At 50.7% G+C, this 18,455-nt stretch overlaps 1 protein-coding gene across 5 annotated transcripts; it reads right to left on the bottom strand.

Moving 5' to 3' along the window:
- Positions 1 to 327: 327 nt before the first annotated feature.
- Zbtb32 (zinc finger and BTB domain containing 32) lies at positions 328 to 10,760 on the bottom strand. Of its 5 annotated transcripts, none has more exons than XM_069998631.1 (6): positions 10,746 to 10,760; positions 1,713 to 2,645; positions 1,457 to 1,530; positions 1,298 to 1,360; positions 1,055 to 1,207; positions 328 to 916 (listed from the first exon to the last, which is right to left on the bottom strand). In XM_069998631.1, the coding sequence occupies exons 2-6, from the start codon at positions 2,546 to 2,548 to the stop codon at positions 633 to 635; spliced, it is 1,410 nt and encodes a 469-aa protein (XP_069854732.1). In that variant the 5' UTR covers positions 2,549 to 2,645; positions 10,746 to 10,760; the 3' UTR covers positions 328 to 632. The 5 variants fall into 5 exon arrangements, with proteins under 5 accessions (XP_069854732.1, XP_069854729.1, XP_069854728.1 ...); XM_069998628.1 differs by lacking the exon at positions 10,746 to 10,760 and adding an exon at positions 5,443 to 5,609 and having other exon boundaries at positions 1,307 to 1,360; XM_069998627.1 differs by lacking the exon at positions 10,746 to 10,760 and adding an exon at positions 5,443 to 5,608.
- Between the last annotated feature and the right edge of the window lie 7,695 nt (positions 10,761 to 18,455).

Raw genomic sequence — 18,455 nt, 5'->3', positions numbered from 1 at the left:
GAGCCGGCCCGGAGCATGCGCTCTTTTCCAGTCCCGGGGCTGGGCGCGCCCTGGTCGGCGTCCGCCCGCGGAACGCGGCTGTGCCCGAGGCCTGTGCCGGAGGGAGGGATGGAGAAGGGAGGGGGGGTCTTAGTGACCCGCGACCCCAGGGCCGCCGAGGCCAGCGGCTTCGGGGGCAGGGGGGCGAGGGGGAGAGGGCGTTTCTGTCCCGCTGGTTACCTAATGCAAACCACCAGGGGCCGCTGCAGGACCGAGGGTGAGGCTGGGCTTCCTCTCCCTCCCCCCCCCCCCCCCCGCCCCCAGCGCGAACTCAAGTCTGGACTCCGCTTTCTGGTCCAGACCCAGAGAGCGGGCGCTGGAAACTTTATTATGGCAATGCCATTGACAGTCCTCTGACTGTTCATCCTTCTCACGTTTGCGAACCCAGAGGCTTCTTTGGTACCCTGGCTTGGGCAACACGTGGGTCTTCCGGGGAGGGGGTGCTAGCCCTGCGGGCATCCGTGCAGCCCGATTTGCTAGGTCGTCTTAACATCGGGGCCAGCTCGAAGAGCCCAGCCCACCACCACCCTCCCTTTTTCATTCTTTCAGTCTAGCTGCAGCCCAAAGCCAGGCTCATACCCAACCCCGTCCGATCAGGTGGTCGTGGGGGAGGAGGAACTCCCGGGAGAGGACGAGGCGCGTGTCGGCTTCGAGGACGAGGAGGAGTAGAGGAAAGTGGAGCGGATGGTCCATCCCGGCGGGAGTTGGCTGGGCGAGTGGCCCCGCATGTGCGCCTGCATGGAGGCCAGGCTGGGGCAGCCGGCCCCGCAGAGCGGGCAGCGGTAGGGCGCGGCCCCGTGCGTCCGCAGGTGCTTGGTCATGGCGGAGAAATCCCGGGATCGCTGAGGACAGAGGCTGCAGGAGAAAGGCTTCTCTCCTAGGGCAGGCGGAGGGGAAACAGCCATTGAAGGGAAAAAGGAAGCTGACCCAGCTTGAGGAGGGGGAACTCAGAAGTGGGCATATCTGAGTTGCAAATGAAAAGCATAAGTTGACCACTGGGCAGGGCCGCCCATACCTGTGTGGACCCGGTAGTGGGTCTCCATCTGATGCTTGAGAGAAAATCTCTTCCCACAGACGGAGCAGGAATAGGGTCGAGACCCGGCTGTGGGAGGCCGCCGAGATAGGCGGCCTGAGGTGCCCACATGACCCACACAGGTTGCCAGCACACCTGTGTGGACAGGAGTTCCAGAGGCCCAATCAGTGGAACAGGCAGACACAAATGAGAAGTTACAGTGGAGCTCAGGCCATGTGCACTCACCCTGCTCACCTCCATACCCCCATCCAGATTCTCCCATCTCCATGGGGCCCTGGGGAAGGGAACCTGGAGGGAGCAGAGGGGACCCTGCTAAGGCTGGACTCCTTCCTGAAGCCCAGCCCTGGGGGAGAGACCCTCAGTGCAAGCCAATGAGGGATTTACCTGGGGTGGGATTGGAGGAGCCCACCTGATTCTTACTGCAGAGCCCCTTGGGGCTGATCAACGTCAGCGGGATCCTGGGGAGAAAGAATTACAGCCTGGCCAAGTCTGGCCCCTTCCTGAGAAAGGGGTTGGAGTCTTCTTGTCTCATCCCCCTAGCTGGGTAATTACAGTCAGGTGGCCTTCCCAGCCTGCCACTGCTGCCTCTCCTACACCATTTCCTCCAGCCTAGACATCTTCCATTAGTCCTTTTACTCACCTCTGGTCTGGAAGCCAGGCCCGCCAGATGCCAGTGCCAGAGGTGCTGGGAGAGAAGGGAGCGCCACATCTGGGGGGCCACATCAGGATGCTCCACACAGCAGCCTGGCCCTCCCCCAACCAAGGAGTTTCTGCCCAGCAGAGCCTGGGCGTGCAGTGGCTCTGGAGAGAACTTGGCTGGGGAAGAGAACCAGGGAACTCCCACACCTTCTCCTCAGAGCCTTCTGGGCTCTCTGTTACCTGCATGACCACTGCTTGCCTCCCAACTGCTTCCCCTTGGCCAACAGAGGCCTGGCTCAGTTTCCCCTTTGGTCTCAACTCTCCCCAGCCATCCTGTGTCATTCCTGCCACCTCCTGGCGCTCTCTTGGTGGCTTGTGTAATGTCTCTTGTTCTCTCCCACCAGGTCTAAAAGCCTCTGGCTTCTGCTCCTTGCCAAGTCTCCCTTGTCCTCCTTTCTTCAGTCCTGCCTCCTGCACATCTTCAGCTGGGTCCCTTCGAGCCCTCCTGCATGCTTCTTCCAGAGCCTGCACCCCCAAAGCCCTGGCTGCATCCTCAAGGAGCCCCAGCTCCCCGGGCTGCAGCTCTACACTCTCCCCATAAACAAAGTTCAAAAGCTGGGCAAAGGTGGAAGGGCGGATGCCTTCTGCCAGGGCCCAGCGGCCCCTTCGGCCCAGCTGCTGGCTGACACCTGCCAGCACCAGGCTGTGAGCGGGGAATTCGTGGCCCCCGACAATGATGAGGGTGTCACATAGTGCTGGCCGCAACTGGGCTGCCAAAGAGACCAACCGATCAGAGCCGTAGGGGCTGAGCAGTCTTGGAAGGGGTAGAGGCATCATGCCTTGATTGGATACCAATCTTAGGGGCTCTGAGAAAAAGGCTGTGCTGTGGGGCCCCTGGCAGAAAGGGGAGGGAATCGCTGCATTTGTCTCAAGCCTGTGGAGGGGAAAGAAGAAAGAGTGAGTTGCTGTTCCTCAGTGGGTCACCTCAGTCCTGAATGAAGCCAAAAAAATGAAGCCACAGTCATTATAGGGGCAGTGATGGGGGGGGAGTGTTAGGATATTAGGTCAAATTCATTGCTGGGCACTGGTGGCTCATTCCTGTAATTCTAGCTACTCAGGAAACAGATCTGAGGATTTCAGTTCGAAGCCAGCCCAGGCAGGCAAGTCCCCGAGACTCGTAACTTCAATAAATTATCAATAAAGATGGAAGTGGAGTTATAACTCAAGTGGTAAAGCTCTAGCCTTGAGCAAAAGAAACTCAGAGATAGGGCCCTGAGTTCAAGCCCCAGAACCCCTGGGGGGGGATGTGGAGGGGGGAGATTAAAATTAGGACTTAGAGCAAAAGCCAGGCAACAAACATGAATATCAGATAGATGGCCAAGCGCCTTAAAGGAAAAGCAACTCCAGACACTTCAGCCTCTAAAGGCCTTTCTCTCTCTCTCTCTCTCTCTCTCTGTGTCTGTCTCTGTCTGTCTGTCTGTCTGTCTGTCTCTCTCTCTCTCTCTCTCTGTGTCTCTCCCTGTCCGTCTCTTTCTCTGGTGTGTGTTTTGCTGAGATACTGGGCTTGAACTCAGGGCCTGGTCACTGTCCCTTAGCTTTTTTACTCAAGGCTTATGTTCTACTACTTGAGCCACACCTATACATTCAAGCTTTTCTGGTGGTTCATTGAAGAATCTCACACTTTCCTTCCCCAGCCTGCAATCCTCAGCTTCCTGAGTAGCTCAGATTACAGGAGGGAGCCACCAGCGCTGGGCTTCCTCTAGGCCCTTTGGTGGAGAAGAACCTCTGAGCAGGCCAGCCTTCTGCACACAATGGGATGAGCACAAAACCCAGTCAGGCCAGATCCTTAGGGATAGAGCCAGGCTCAGCTGCCGGAGGAGCTTAGAAAGCTATGGCTCCTCCCCCAACAGGCCAGTCACATGGAAGCGCTGGGCCTGGAAGCCACAGTGGACATCATGATGGCCAGGTCAGGCTGCCACAGGGTGAACCCTAAACTTTAGGGTCAGAGAAGCTGCTCAATTATCTCCCTGAGGGTTAAGCTTCTAGAATACATTCTCAGAAGGAACTGGAAGAGACCAGAGACTCCCATCTAGAAATTAAAAGAGCAGGTTTGGAATTGACAGCTTCTGACTCAAGAGTGGAGAAAGTTTTGATGCCAGGGGGAAGGGAAGAGAGGGAAAGAAAGCTGTTCTAAAAGAAGAGACTTGGGGCTGGGAAGGTGGCTCAGTGGTAGAGCGCTTGCCTTGCATGCATGAGGCCCTGGGTTCGATTCCTCAGCACCACATAAGCAAAAAGAAAAAATCCAAAAGTGGCACTGTGGCTCAAGTGGTAGAGCGCTAGCCTTGAGCTGAAGAGCTGAGGGACAGCGCCCAGACCCAGAGTTCAGGCCCCACGACCGGACCCCCCAAAAAAAATTAAAAATAAAATAAAATAAAATAAAGTAAAAGAAGAGACTTCCGGGGTTGGGAAGGTGGCTCAGTGGTAGAGCGCTTGCTTTGCATGCATGAGGCCCTGGGTTCGATTCCTCAGCACCACATAAGCAAAAAGAAAAAAAGCCGGAAGTGGCGCTGTGGCTCAAGTGGTAGAGTGCTAGCTTTGAGCTGAAGAGCTGAGGGACAGCGCCCAGGCCCAGAGTTCAGGCCCCACGACCGGACCCAAAAAAAAAAAAAAAAAGATTAGGATGAGAGCTATGGCTCACACCTATTGTAATCCTAACTACTCGGGAGGCTAAGTTCTGAGGATCAAGGTTCAAAAGCCAGCCCCAGCAAGAAAGCCTGTTAGATTTTTGTTGTTGTTGCTGTTGGTTATAGGGCTTGAAGTAGGGGCCTGGGCACTATCCTTCAGCTTTTTGTTGTTGTTGGTGGTGGTCCTGGGGTTTGAACGCTGGGCTTCAGTGCTGTCCTGCGCTTCAGCTCAAGGCGAGTGCTCTACCATTTGAGCTACAGCGCCACTTCTGTTTTTCTAGTGGTTTATTGAAGATAAGAGTCTCACGGACTTTCCTGCCTGGGCTGGCTTTGAACCGTGATCCTCAGAAGCTAGGATTATAGGCGTGAACCACCAGTGCCCGGTTTATCGCTCAGATCTTTTGCTCAAGGTTGGTGCTCTACCACTTTGACCACTTCTGCACGAGACTCTTATCTCCCATCAACCACCCAAAAACTAACGGTAGAACAATGGCTTCAGTGGTAGAGCACCAACCTTGAGCCAAAAAGCTAAGAGAGCTGTTGGCTGGTGGCACATGCCTATAATCCTGGCTTCTCTGGAGGCTGAGATCCAAGGATGGCAATTTGAAGCCAGCTGGGGCAGGAAAGGCCATGAGACTCTTTTCTCCAACAAACTACTCAGAAAAGGCCAGAAGTGTTACTGTGGTGTACACACACACACACACACACACACACACACACACACACACACACACACACACACACACACACACACACACAGACTAGGATAATTAAGAAATTTTTTCTTGTAAGCTAAAAATGGAAGGCTAGAAAGAAGCCAGCAAGGCACGGTTTAACACACATCAAAACCACCACAGTGGCTTTTAAGAAAAAGTTGGTTACCCAGAGAAAGAGACCCGGCCTGGGCGCCCTGCAAGCACAGACCCTCCATTCTAAGGATCCCTGTACCAGGAAAGGGTTACTATTTAGATACCTCAGAGATGGGGGTTCAGATTGGTAGGGAGTAGACTGGAAGAGGGGGTGCAAAGGGGAGAAGCGACCACTCACCGCTGGTAGCTGCCTCTGGGCACCTCATGCTCTGAACTGGGGTTAGGGATCCTGATGTGTGTGTGGTGGGGGGCAGAACTGGAGCTAGCCCCGCCCCCTGACTTCAGTCCTTCATTGGACATCCCCAGTTTCAGTGTGCCCCAAGGGGTGTGGCTTAATGGCTATGACTCTCTGGTATAGGCTGGCAGGAGAGACCGCATCTGCTTCTAGGACCCATATGTAGTGCTGCCTAGCCTCTTGCCTCTGCCTTGTCAAGGGAGCCAATCAATGTATGGACGTTAAGGAATAATCAGACTTGCATTCTGGTTTCATCTCTGCTATTTACTAGTTGAGTCACCTCTGAGCCTGTTACCTCATTCATGAATAAGGGTCCTGCGCATGACTCACTGGGAGGGTGAAAATGAAATGACATGAATGCTAAATGTGGCTTGAAGCTGGGTGCCAGTGTCCCATGCCTGTATTCAGAAGGCTGAGATCGGAGGATCGCAATTGAAGCCAGACAAGGCAGGAGAGTCCATGAGACCTTTATCCCTAATTCACCACCACAAAGCCAGAAGTGGAGCTGTGGCTTGGGTGGTAGAGCAGTAGCCTTGAACACAAAATTTCAGGGACAGCACCCAGGTCCTTAGTTCAAGCCCCAGTACTTGCCAAAAAAAGAATGACCCTCGTCGCCTGGGCCACATTGGTTGGGGGTTATGACTCAGTTCTACAGAAGGGGGACAACCCCAGGAAGGGCCTGCGGTGGTCTTCGAAGAGAAGGTCTCTTTTTTCTGGGCTGATGACAAATTGCATTTCTCTGAAGTTGAGCCCAGAGGTTTCTTCCACTTCCTGCTTATGTAGTCAAGGTCAATGTTTCTGGAGATTTCTCCCTCTTCTCATTTTGTACTTTTTCATTCCAGGGTGGGATATGGCCAGGAAAACTCCCATTTCTCTTTCTGGCTCATGCCTGTAATCCTAGCTACTCAGGATGCTGAGATCTGAGGATCGTGGTTTAAAGTCAGCCCAGACAAGAAAGTCTATGAGATTCTTATCTCCAATGAACCACCAAAAAGCCAGAAGTAGGGGCTGGGAAGGTGGCGCAGTGGTAGAGTGCTTGCCTTATATGCCTGAGGCCCTGGGTTCGATTCCTCAGTACCACATAAGCAAACAGAAAAAAGCCAGAAGTGGCACTGTGGCTCAAGTGGTAGAGCGCTAGCCTTGAGCTGAAGAGCTGAGGCACAGTGCCCAGACCCAGAGTTCAGGCCCCATGACTGGACCCAAAAAAAAAAAAAAAAAGCCGGAAGTAGAGCTCAAGTGGTAGAGCACTAGCTTTGAGTACAAATGCTCAAAGAGGGTTTGGAGGCATGGCTCCATTGGTATAGCACTAGCCAATGAGCAACAACAGCTGGTACTGAGTTCAAGTCTCAGGCTTGGACCTAAATACAGAAAGAAAAGAAAGAGGGGCTGGGAAGGTGGCTCAGTGGTAGAGCACTTGCCTTGCATGCCTGAGGCCCTGGGTTAGATTCCTCAGCACCACATAAGCAGAAAAAGCCGGAAGTGGCGCTGGGGCTCAAGTGGTAGAGTGCTAGCCTTGAGCTGAAGAGCTGAGGGACAGCGCCCAGGCCCAGAGTTCAGGCCCCACAACCGGACCAAAAAAAAAAGAAAGAAAGAAAGAAAAAAAAAAAGAAATTCTTTGTCCTACAGTAGTAAAAAAAAAAAAAAAAAGAAAAGAAAAGAAAGAAAGAGAAAGGAGGGAAGGAAGAAAAGGAGGGAGGGAGAGTGAAAGAAAAGAAACAAAAGAAGGGAGGGAGGGAGGGGGAGGGAAAGAAGGAAAGAAAGAAAAAAAGAAGGGCTCAAAGAGCACTCAGGTTCTGAGTTCAAGTCTCAGGACTGACACACAAAAAGAAGAGTTAAGCAAGCCACCTTCTGAAGGTCTGATCTAGTGACAGACACAGCCTGCTTTTCCCTTAGATGCTGGTCTCCTCTTATACCCCATAACCGTTTCTTTAAGTTCCTATTCTTCCCTTTCATTTCAGAACTCCAATAAGTACCAAACAGCCTTCTGATCTCTCCCACCAGGCCAAAAATGCCTTCCCTCTCTTTCTAACTGGGGTGCAGGCAGGTGTGAACCCTGCCTCGATGGGGCAGGGTGTGTCTGTGGGTGAGGCTGGTGGGACAGTAGTTGAGGGGAGAGGGGAAGATGAGTCAGAGTGAAAGGGAAAATGCAAATGGGCAGGCTGAAGGTTGAATAGTTTTCATTTCTGAGCTTTTTAATGCCTCACATTACCACACCCAGGGAAAAGGAGATACCCCATGTCTATTTTTCTTTTTAAATTTTTTCTTTTGTCAGTCATGGGGCCTGAACTCTGGGCCTGGGTGCTGTCCCTCAGCTCTTCAGCTCAAGGCTAGCGCTCTACCACTTGAGCCACAGCACCACTTCTAGCTTTTTCTGCTTATGTGGTGCTGAGGAATCGAACCCAGGGCCTCATGCATGCCAGGCAAGCACTTTACCACTGAGCCACCTTCCCAGCCCTAAAATTTTTTTTTTTTTTTTTTGGTCTGGTTGTGGGGCCTGAACTCTAGGCCTGGGCGCTGTCCCTCAGCTCTTCAGCTCAAGGCTAGGGCCCTACCACTTGAGCCACAGCACCACTTCTGGCTTTTTTCTTTTTGCTTATGTGGTGCTAAGGAATCGAACCCAGGGCCTCAGGCGTGCAAGGCAAGCGCTCTACCACTGAGCCACCTTCCCAGCCCCCTAAAATATTTTTTTATTGTTATTAGAAAGGCGAAGTACAGAGGAGTTAGTTTGTCTTTCTATTTAGTTTTTCTTTTTATGTCCATACTGGGGTTTGAACTCAGGGGTTTGCCTTCTCACTCAGCTTTTTCACTTCTAACTGATGCTCTACTGCTTGGGCCACAGCCCCACTTCTGGTTTCCTGGTGGTTCATTGGAGACAAGAGTGTCACAGACTTTCCTGTCCAGGCTAGCTTTGTACCTCCATCCTCAGATGTCAGCCTCCTGAGTAGCTAAGATGACAGGCATGGAGCCACTGGCACCTGACTCCTGTGTGTCTTTTTTTTTGGGGGGGGGCAGTCGTGGGACCTGAACTCTGGGCCTGGGCGCTGTCCCTCAGCTCTTCAGCTCAAGGCTAGCGCTCTACCACTTGAGCCACAGCGCCACTTCCGGCTTTTTTCTTTTTGCTTATGTGGTACTGAGGAATGGAACCCAGGGCCTCAGGCATGCAAGGCAAGCACTCTACCACTGAGCCACCTCCCTAGCCCTCCTGTGTGTCTTTTAAGACATCAAACATCCATCTTTCTGATGGAGATAGAAACAGAGCCTTCCTCTAGGCCAGAAGCACACATAAATGCAGAAGGAAAATTACAGGGGTGTGAAGATGCCTTTGTCACTCAGAAGATGGGGCTCCCTCCCTCCCCTCTAGTCCGCTATGTTCCCACCAGTGACTCAACTGCCCCTATGTGGTTTGCCCCATGACTACAACTGTGAAAACTGTTTGAAAGCCATCTTCAGGGTACCTACAAGGGCGGGTGAGGGGCAAGGGGACTCCCCTCTGAGTGAACAAAAGCCCCCCAACAAGGGAAAGCCCATTTTGCCTCCCACTTGGTGTCTACCCTTCTCAAGGGTATCCCCTCAGAGAACGCCTTCTCAGAGGGGTATTCTGCATGTAAACTGGGTGCTGGTGATGTTCTAGGCCCTTCTCTGGCCTTCCCTAGATTCCTGGTTGGGGGGGGGGTGTCCAAGCCTTCCTGAGCAATGACCACAGAGGCAGAAGAAACAATACTTAAACCTGGAAGGGTAGTGACTCTGTGGCTTCTCCTCTTACAAATTCCTCTTGCCCACAGTAGGCATAGTGACACAAGCCTGTAATCCCAGCAACTCAGGAGACTGAGGAGGATCATGCGTTTGAAGTCAGCCTCTCTCAAAAACAAAAGCGAAGCAAACATAAAAACACCTTGCCTACCTTCTGTTTCTCAGTTCACTCAAGAGTCAGCAGTAGGGGCTGGGAAGGTGGCTCAGTGGTAGAGTGCTTGCCTTGCATGCATGAGGCCCTGGGTTTGATTCCTCAGCACCACATAAACAGAAAAAGCCGGAAGTGGCGCTGTGGCTCAAGTGGTAGAGTGCTAGCCTTGAGCTGAACAGTTGAGGGACAGAGCTCAGGCCCAGAATTCAGGCCCCAGGACCAACAAAAAAAAGAAAGAGTCAGCAGTAATCCTCAGCCTGGGGTAGAACCAGGAAATCAGAGGGCAGAAGAGAACACGCTTGCATCCTAGCAGATGTGAAAAAAAGACACATAGTTTGAGACTGGAAGAGGAGTATAGGGAGAAAGAAGGATGTTGTCTGCTTATTCTTTTTTAAATAAGTTTTTTATTGTGAAAATACTGTACAGATTTATTATTAATTAATTAATTAATTTATTTTTAGGCTAGTGCTCTACCACTTGAGCCACAGTGCTATTTCCAGTTTTCTGGTAGTTAATTGGAGATAAGAGGCACATGGGGACTTTCCTTCCCAGGCTGGCTTTGAACTGTGGTCCTCAGATCTAAGCCTCCTGGGTAGCTAGGAATACAGGCATGAGCCACCAGCACCCAGCTTTGCCTGGATGAACTTTGAACCCCTGTCTTTAGATCTCAATCTCCTGAGAAGCTAGGATTTCAGGCACAAACACCAGCGTCCAGCTCCCAGTGACCTTTTTTTTTTTTTTTTTTTTTTTGTCGGCCGTGGGGCTTGAACTCTGGGCCTGGGCGCTGTCCTTCAGCTCTTCAGCTCAAGGCGAGCGCTCTACCACTTGAGCTACAGCGCCACTTCTGGTGGTTTATTGGAGATAGGAGTCTCACGGTCTCTCCTGCCCGGGCTGGCTTTGAACCGCGATCCTCAGTTCTCAGCCTCCTGAGTAGCTAGGATTACAGGCGTGAGCCATCAGCGCCCGGCTCCTAGTGACCTTTTAACCTTACCAACACTCACTGAAAACCCCAGAAATGTACCCTCCCACAAATTTCACAAGTTTCATCCCTTGGCAGGTGAGTCTATAAATCAAGGGTTTCTTGTAGATCAATCCAGACTGAGCCAAGGGTTTCCAGCCTTCCCAGAACACACATGAGAGTACGGACCAAACTCAGAGAACACACTTGGCTTAGCTTTTTGTCCACCATCGACCCAAATACTGTCCAGGACCCCCATTTCCATCGTCTCCAAACAGAGCCAGGCCTCAAAACCTAAAGCTGCCAATCATCACTTCCGATCCTCATTGGTGCCTCCCAAAATTCCCAGACCCTGGAGAAAAGGAGTAGGAAAACCATGGCACTCACCAGCTCAGACTCTGATCCTCCTCCCCACTCAGTTTCAGCCATATTCAGAGAGGCTCAAGCTCGAGTAGCCGTTAGAAAGTGAACAGTGGCACGAGAATCTGGACAGGTGACAAGTCTCCTCCCACCCAGATCCCGAGGCGGATGCTGATTGGCTGGCACCTACTAAGCATATTAAACAGCCTGGAAGATATCTTAGGACAGTGCCATTACCTCCCTGCAGCTGATTGGCTGTGGAGCTCCGCATCCTGCTGAGGAGGGCCAGTCTGATTGGTCCAAGGGAACTAAGGCTTCAGGCTTCTAAGGATGACATCTCATTTGCATTTCAGATGCTCGCCAGCGTTGATTGGCTACGGAGTTGGCCCATTCCCGCCCTCTCTGCTGGACCACTTGCCTGCCTAAATAGTTTGTCTGCGAATCCTCTCATATTACTCTCAATCCAGTACAATTTTTGGAGATTTACAACCTGTTGAGAAATATGAACGGTGTGTGTGTGTGTGTGTGTACAGATCGTGGGAGGCCCCCAAGAGGCAGGACAGTGCCTCATACCTGTAATCCTAGCTACTCAAGAAACTGTGATCTGAGGATCAGATAGGGCAAACGCAGACCCTTAAAACGCTTATCTCCAATTAATCAACAAAAAGCCGGAACTGGAGTTGTGGCTCAAGTGGTAGAGGCACCAGTCTTGAGTCAAAAAGCTAAGGGAAGCCGGACGCTGTTGGCTGTAATCGTAGTTGCTGAGATCTGAGGATTTACAGTTCAAAGCCAGACCAGGCAGGAAAGTCCAGGAGACTCATCTCCAATGAACCACCAGAAAACCAAAAGTGGCGCTGTGGCTCAAGTGGTAGAGCGCTAGCCTTGAGCTGAAGAGCTGAGGGACAGTGCTCAGGCCCAGAATTCAAGCCCCACAACAACAACAACAAAGCTAAGGACAATACCTAGGCCACGAGTTCAAACCCCAGTAATAATAAACACACACACATACACACACGTATGTACACACTTGGTCAAGTGCTTAAAGGCCGCTCCCCTTTCCCACCTGTTGCCCTGCACCACCACTGACTGGCTGCACAATTCATCTTGCCTTACCCAGCAGTATTTTAGGGCTTAATGAAGATAACATGGCATCCCCGGAACCCCTGATTGATCTAGATACCTGGATTACAAAACTCTTCTTGATTCCTACTGCTGAATTAGCGCTGGCTGAGTAATTTAGGTGCCAGCACACCACCCTGCCCTAGAGAGCAAGGCCCGTTGAAAGACTCCCAACATTAACTGGCTGTAGATGGCTTTTTGCCTGGCATGGGATTTTTATTTATGCTTTAAATATTTATTTGTTTGTTTGTCCATTGTGGGCCTTGAACTCAGGACCTGGGTGCCGTCCCTGAGCTCTTTTGCTCAACCTATTTCAAGCCACAGCACCATTTCCCGCTTTCTGGTGGTTAATTGGAGGTAATAGTCTCACAGACTTCCCTGCCCGGGCTGGATTTGAACTGCGATACTCAAATCTCAGTCTCTTGAGTGCGTGGCTAGGATTACAGCAGGAGCCACCGGCGCCGGGCAAGGACTTTTAGGTTGTTTAACACTTTACCAATCTCGGCACCGCCTGCGGAGCGCTTACGCCTCGCGTCCGCTGCGCTGCGGTGGCGCCGCTGATTGGCTGGCCCCTCGCTCATCCAGTTTGCAGACACACCCAATGAGATGCGAGGGCGTTTCGGAGAGGCGGGCTTTGCACTGCCGCTGACGTTTCTGATTGGCCCTGAGGTTTTGCTCTTGATTGTCCGGGGTGCAGCAGCAGCTGGAGTGGGCGCTGATTAGGAATCTGTGCCTGGATCTGCGGAATATTCTCGACGCCGGGATCCTGATAGAGGGGGTAAGAATGGGGGATAGGCAAGAAGTCTTTTCGGAGAAGGGCAGCTCACAGAAGAATCTGGATCCGCTGGGTGCCAATGATGCACACCTGTGATCCTCGCTACTCAGGAGACTGAGATCTGAGGATCTTTGTTCAAAGCCACTCTGGCAGGAAAGTGTGTGAGATGCTGATCCCTAGTTAACCAACCTAAAGCTGTGGCTCAAATGGTGAAGTGCCACCTTTAAGTGAAAAATCTCAGGAATAGCACCCAGGCCTTGAGTTCAAGCCCCAGTACACACACACACACACACACACACACACACACACACACAGAGCTTGAGAGCTTGTCTAGTGGTAGTGTGCTTGCCTAACTAGTGAGAAGCCCAAACACTTTTTTTTCCCCCATCGCTTGTAGGGAGTGAACTCAGGTCCTGGGCACTATCCCTGAGCTCTTTTTGCTCAAGGCTAGTGCTCTACCACTTGAGCCACAGTGTCATTTCCACTTTTTGAGTGGTTAATTGGAGATAAGAGTCTTATGGACTTTCCTGCCCAGGCTGGCTTTGAACTGAGATCCTCAGATCTCAGCCTCCTGAGTATTTAGGATTACAGGCATGAGCCACCTGCGTTCTGAGAAAAACCATTTTCTTACCCCTTTATTTTTCTATTTTATTCTTTGCATGTTAGTGCCCAATGCATCTGAGAGAACTTCTAAAAGTCATCGGAGAGAAACTTCTTCATGTCCTTAATAAATACCTTATTGAATAGATTACCTGAATTGTAACCCCTCTGTATGGTATTTTCACAATAAAAAAAAATAGATTGCCTGGTTTTTGTTTTGTTTTGCCAGTCCCTGGGCTTGAACTCAGGGCCTGGGCACTGTCCCTGAGCTTCTTTTGCTCAAGGCTGGCACTGTACCACTTGAGCCACAGCACCACTTCCAGCTTTTTCTGGAACTGAGAATCAAATTCATGCGTGCTAGGCAAGCACTCTACCACTGCCACATTCCCCACCCTTGTTTTGCTCTGTGTGTGTGTGTGTGTGTGTGTGTGTGTGTGTGTGTGTGTGTGTGTGTGTGTGTGTGTATGTGACAAAGTCTATATTTAAGCTCAGGTTGGCCTTGAACTTGCTCTGTAGCCCAACAATTTTCTTGCCTCAGCCTCCTGAGTGTTCCCGGTATAAATATGTAAGCTACAAAGCCTCGTTGTGTTTTGAAAGATTAAAGTTGGTGAGGAACTTTGTGTGCTCACTCTTTTGTGATATCTGAACTGCTGATAAAAAGCATCTGTTTGATTGGCTAGCTCTTAGATTGCTGGAGGAACAGCCCCAGGTCCTGACTTTTACCACTACTTACCTTCTGGTCTCTTCCTAGGATTGCCTGTCTTAGAGGAGACTCTGAAATTGGAACACTAAGCAGGGGAAGGTTGTGGTTTGGTTTGGTTTGGTGGTACCTGTAGATACCACTGCATAGTTTGGATAACAGGTATGCAGACTACACTCAGCTTTTTATTGATTTGAATGAGGTGTCTCTGATTTTTCTGCTACTCTGGAACTGAGATCTGAGAATCACAGTTCAAAGACAGCTTGGTCAGGAAAGTCTATTAGACTCTTCTCTCCAATGGACCACCAAAAGCTATAAGTAGAGCTGTGGTTCAAGGTGGTAGCCTTGAGCAAGGTGCCAGATTTGAGAAAAAGAAAGAAAGAAGAAAAGAACGAAATAAAGGAAGGAAGGAAGGAAAGAAAGAAGGGAGGGAGGGAGGGAGGAAGGAAGGAAGGAAGGAAGGAAGGAAGGAAGGAAGGAAGGAGGGAAGGAAGGAAAAAGCTAAGGGAGAGAGTGCTTAGGTCCTGTGGTTCAAGCCTCAGTACCAGCACAAGAAAAAAAGAAAGTAAAAACAAACCAAACCAGAAAGTTCTTTCTCATACTTCTGCTTTCTCTCTTTCCACGTGATGAAGATATAAAAAGAGAGTCAATTTTGTGCAAAATAGTAATTGTTTCCCTTTGTTGTGTGGTGTTCCTAAGTAGCTAGGACTTATAGGCTTGAGACTGGGGCACCTGGCCTAAAACCACTTTATGTCATACACTAGGCCAGTGCTGGGCCAGTGAGCTAGCTACAAACTCAGACCAATAAGGCTTTTTTCCCCGTGTGTGTGTGTGTGTGTGTGTGTGTGTGTGTGTGTGTGTGTGTGTGTGTGTGTGTGGCAAGGGGGGGAGGGTAAGGCAATACTTAAGGTCATCTGCTGTGACGTGGAGAGGAATAAAGCCATCTCCTGGCCACAGGCTAGAAGGAATTAGAATGAGGAAGTGCTGGAATGGGGGAGTGAGAGGAACAACAACCCAACAACAAAAAACTATGATTCCTCTAGGGGGCGCCAGTGGCTCATGCCTGTCATCCTAGCTAATCAGGAGCCTGAGATCTGAGTTTGAAGCTAGCCTGAGCAGAAAAGTCTCCAAGAGACTCTCATCTCTAATTAACCACTCAAAAACCGGTAGTTGAGCTGCAGCTCAAAGTGATAGAGTGCTAGCCTTGAGCAAGAGATTTCAAGGACAGCATCTAGTTCAAGCCCCAGAACAACAACAACAGGGCTGTGCTGGGAATGTGGCTTAGTGGTAGAGTGCTTGCCTAGCAGGCATGAAGCCCTGGGTTCCATTCCTCAGTATCACATACACAGAAAACACAAGAAGTGGTGGCACAGTGGTTCAAGTGGTAGAATGCTAGCCTTGAGCAAAAGAAGCTCAGGGACAGTGCCCAGGCCCTGAGTTCAAGCCTCAGAACTGGCAAAAATAAATAAATAAATAAATAAATAAATAAATAAAATCACAAAAGCCCCGATTCCTCCTGCGTGCTGCTTGCGCCCTCTAGTGACAAAGCCTCACAACAGTGGTGATAAAGCTGTCAACCAGCCATGCGGAGCAAGGGGTGAGTGGTCTTTTTGATCCCTGGTGGCAGACCCCTGGTGTGGGGTCTGAACCTGAGCTGGATATTACCAGCTCTCTACTGGCAAATGCCACAATGACTTCATGCCGGCTTCCAGAGTAGGTCTGTGCCTTGATGTGACTGACAACAGCACAGCCAAATCCCCTTTGACCAGAACACTCCAGAAGCCACACCTCTGCTGGCAGCTCAGAAAAGAACACTCTTGTGGAGCTGAATCTCAAGTCCTTAGGACTTCCCTTCCCAGTGCTGGCATTACAGGTGTGCATCGCCATACTCTGCTTCTGCTTTTGAATTACCCTTCTGTATAGGGTCTTTGCACAAGCTCTGGAGTGTATTCTGCAGAATAATAGATTCCCAGGGAGGAGAGTGACATTTGTATCAAAGAAAGATCGGGGTATAGGTTTTACATTTAAATAACTCCCTTTCCCTTATAGGTGAAGTATAAGGGGAAAATGAGCTATCAGAAGTCTGAGCCCCAAGCCAGGTGCTGGTGGCTCACGCCTGTAATCCTAGCTACTCAGGAGGCTGAGATCGGAGGATCGCGGTTCAAAGCCAGCCTGGGCAGGAAAGACCGTGAGACTCCTATCTCCAATAAACCACCAGAAAACCAGAAGTGGCGCTGTAGCTCAAGTGGTAGAGCACTTGCCTTGAGCTGAGGGACAGCACCCAGGCCCAGAGTTCAAGCCCCAGGACCGGCAAAAAAAAAAAAAAGTCTGAGCCCTGATTGATTGCTGTAGAATGGTTTTTGTTTGTTTGTTTTTAATGCAAGTCCTGGGGCTTGAACTCAGGCTCTGGGTGCTGTCCCTGAATATTTTTCTTTTCATTCAAGGCTATTGCTCTACCACTTGAGCCACAGCTTCACTTCTGGCATTTTAATGGTTCATGGACAGTATCCAGAGCTGTCCTGCCTGAGCTAGCTTGGTCCCTTGATCCTCAGATCTCAGCCTCCTGAGTGGCTAGAATGACAGATGTAAGCCACTGGTACCCGGCTTTGTTCTTTTCATTTGGTGACATCAGAGGGTTAGAGAGAGAAGTCTGGCCCAGTAGGGCAGGAAAGAGACAGATAAGCCTGGACTGATGGGCAAGCGATTTAGCTACAGGGGCCAGTCAGTGTCAGGTAAGAAGGGTATAGATGGTTGGAGGTGGGGCTGCCTTTCTTTGTGTGGTCCCAGCCCTGGCCACCTGGTCACCTCCTCTCTCCCCTCTCACCCACAGACCTCTGAGTGAGGAGCCAGAGCAGACAAACCTGTCCTGCAAGCTGACGCCTCCCTGCTCCAGCCACACGGCTGCTGGTCTGGTTGAGGCAGACTGTGCAGGAATGTGGCCAGACCGAGCCAGAGAGGGCGGTGATGGGGGCCGGGACAGAGAGGGACTGCCCCGAGGCCAGCTCTACACCACGGCCTCACACTAGGTCAAGGCCAACTGCTTAGAGAAATAATTCTTCCCTCCAACAATGATTGTGGTTGCTGTTGTTAGTTGTGGGGCTTGAACTCAGGGCTTGTGTGCTGTTCCCTGAGTGCTTTTGCTCAAGGCTTTCGCGCTACCACTTGAGCCACAGTGCTACTTCTGGTTTTCTAGTGTTTTATTGATGATAAAAGTCTCATGGACTTTCCTGACCCGGCTGGCTTTGAACCGTGATCCTCAGATCTCAGCCTCCTGAGTACCTAGGATTACAGGCATGAGCCATTGGCACCCGGCGTTTATTAACATTTGATTCGCTGTTTTTGTTGGAAGAAAAAAGCAATGAGCTTCATTTCAAAATTTGAGCTGAGGGCTGGTGGCTCACACCTGTAATCCTAGCTACTCAGGAGGCTGAGATATGAGGATTTTGATCTAAAACCAGCTCTGGCAGATATATCTAAGGGACTCTTATCTCCAATTTATCAGCAAAAAAGCCAACATGGAGGTGTGGCTCAAATAGTAGAGCACCAGCCTTGAGTAAAGAAAAGCTAGGGGATAAAAAAACACCTGGACACACACACACACACACACACACACACACACACACACACACACACACAAAGTTGGAAAATACTAAAAATCCTCTAGGAATGCAATATAAACACTTGGTGTCTTCTGCTTAATGGCCAATACTAGCATTTGGTTTTTCTTTTTTTCTTTTTTTTTGGTCCGGTCATGGGGCCTAACTCTGGGCCTGGGCGCTGTCCCTCAGCTCTTCAGCTCAAGGCTAGCACTCTACCACTTGAGCCACAGCATCACTTCCGGCTTTTTTCTTTTTGCTTATGTGGTGCTGAGGAATCGAACCCAGGGCCTCATGCATACAAGGCAAGCGCTCTACCACTGAGCCACCTTCCCAGCCCCCAATACTAGCATTTGGAAGAACCATTTTTCCGTGTGTGTGTGTGTGCTGGTCCTTGGGTTTGAACTCAAGGTCTGGATGCTGTCCCTGAGATTTTGTGTTCAAAGCTGGTGCTCTATCACTTGGTTCACAGCTCCAATTCTAGCTATTTATTTATTTATTTTGTTTTTTGTTTTTTTGGGTCCAGTCATGGGGCCTGAACTCTGGGCCTGGGCGCTGTCCCTCAGCTCTTCAGCTCAAGGCTAGCACTCTACCACTTGAGCCACAGCGCCACTTCCGGCTTTTTTCTTTTTGCTTATGTGGTGCTGAGGAATCGAACCCAGGGCCTCTGGCATGCAAGGCAAGCGCTCTACCACTGAGCCACCTTCCCAGCCCCAATTCTAGCTATTTAGTGGCTCGTTGGAGATAAGTGTAAGATCCCTCCTGGATGGCTAGCAGCCTCCCCGCTCCTCGCAGCAAAGTCTCCACCCAGTACCTGCTTTACCTAGGCAACTGGGACACCTGCATCTGCTGAGATCACATCTGAATTTGATGTGGCCACACCTTTCTCTGCCCATACCCTAGATAAGGCCTAGCCCAGGCCCAGATGCCCTCGCTCTGCTCTTTTC

The sequence above is a fragment of the Dipodomys merriami genome, unplaced genomic scaffold, assembly GCF_024711535.1.
Source record: "Dipodomys merriami isolate MVZ:Mamm:240054 unplaced genomic scaffold, mDipMer1.0.p SCAF_52, whole genome shotgun sequence".
NCBI lineage: Eukaryota > Metazoa > Chordata > Mammalia > Rodentia > Heteromyidae > Dipodomys > Dipodomys merriami.
This window is presented reverse-complemented; position numbering and strand designations above follow the sequence as displayed.

What these genes read in the sequence shown, in the direction of transcription:
- Zbtb32 (XM_069998627.1), bottom strand. Translation starts at nt 5,564, where the DNA reads ATGTCCAATGAAGGACTGAAGTCAGGGGGCGGGGCTAGCTCCAGTTCT. An exon ending in GCCTGGCTTCCAGACCAGAG is followed by an intron (nt 1,531 to 1,712) that starts GTGAGTAAAAGG and finishes CTTTCTCCCCAG; the next exon opens with GATCCCGCTGACGTTGATCA. An exon ending in CTCCTCCAATCCCACCCCAG is followed by an intron (nt 1,361 to 1,456) that starts GTAAATCCCTCA and finishes TGCTCCCTCCAG; the next exon opens with GTTCCCTTCCCCAGGGCCCC.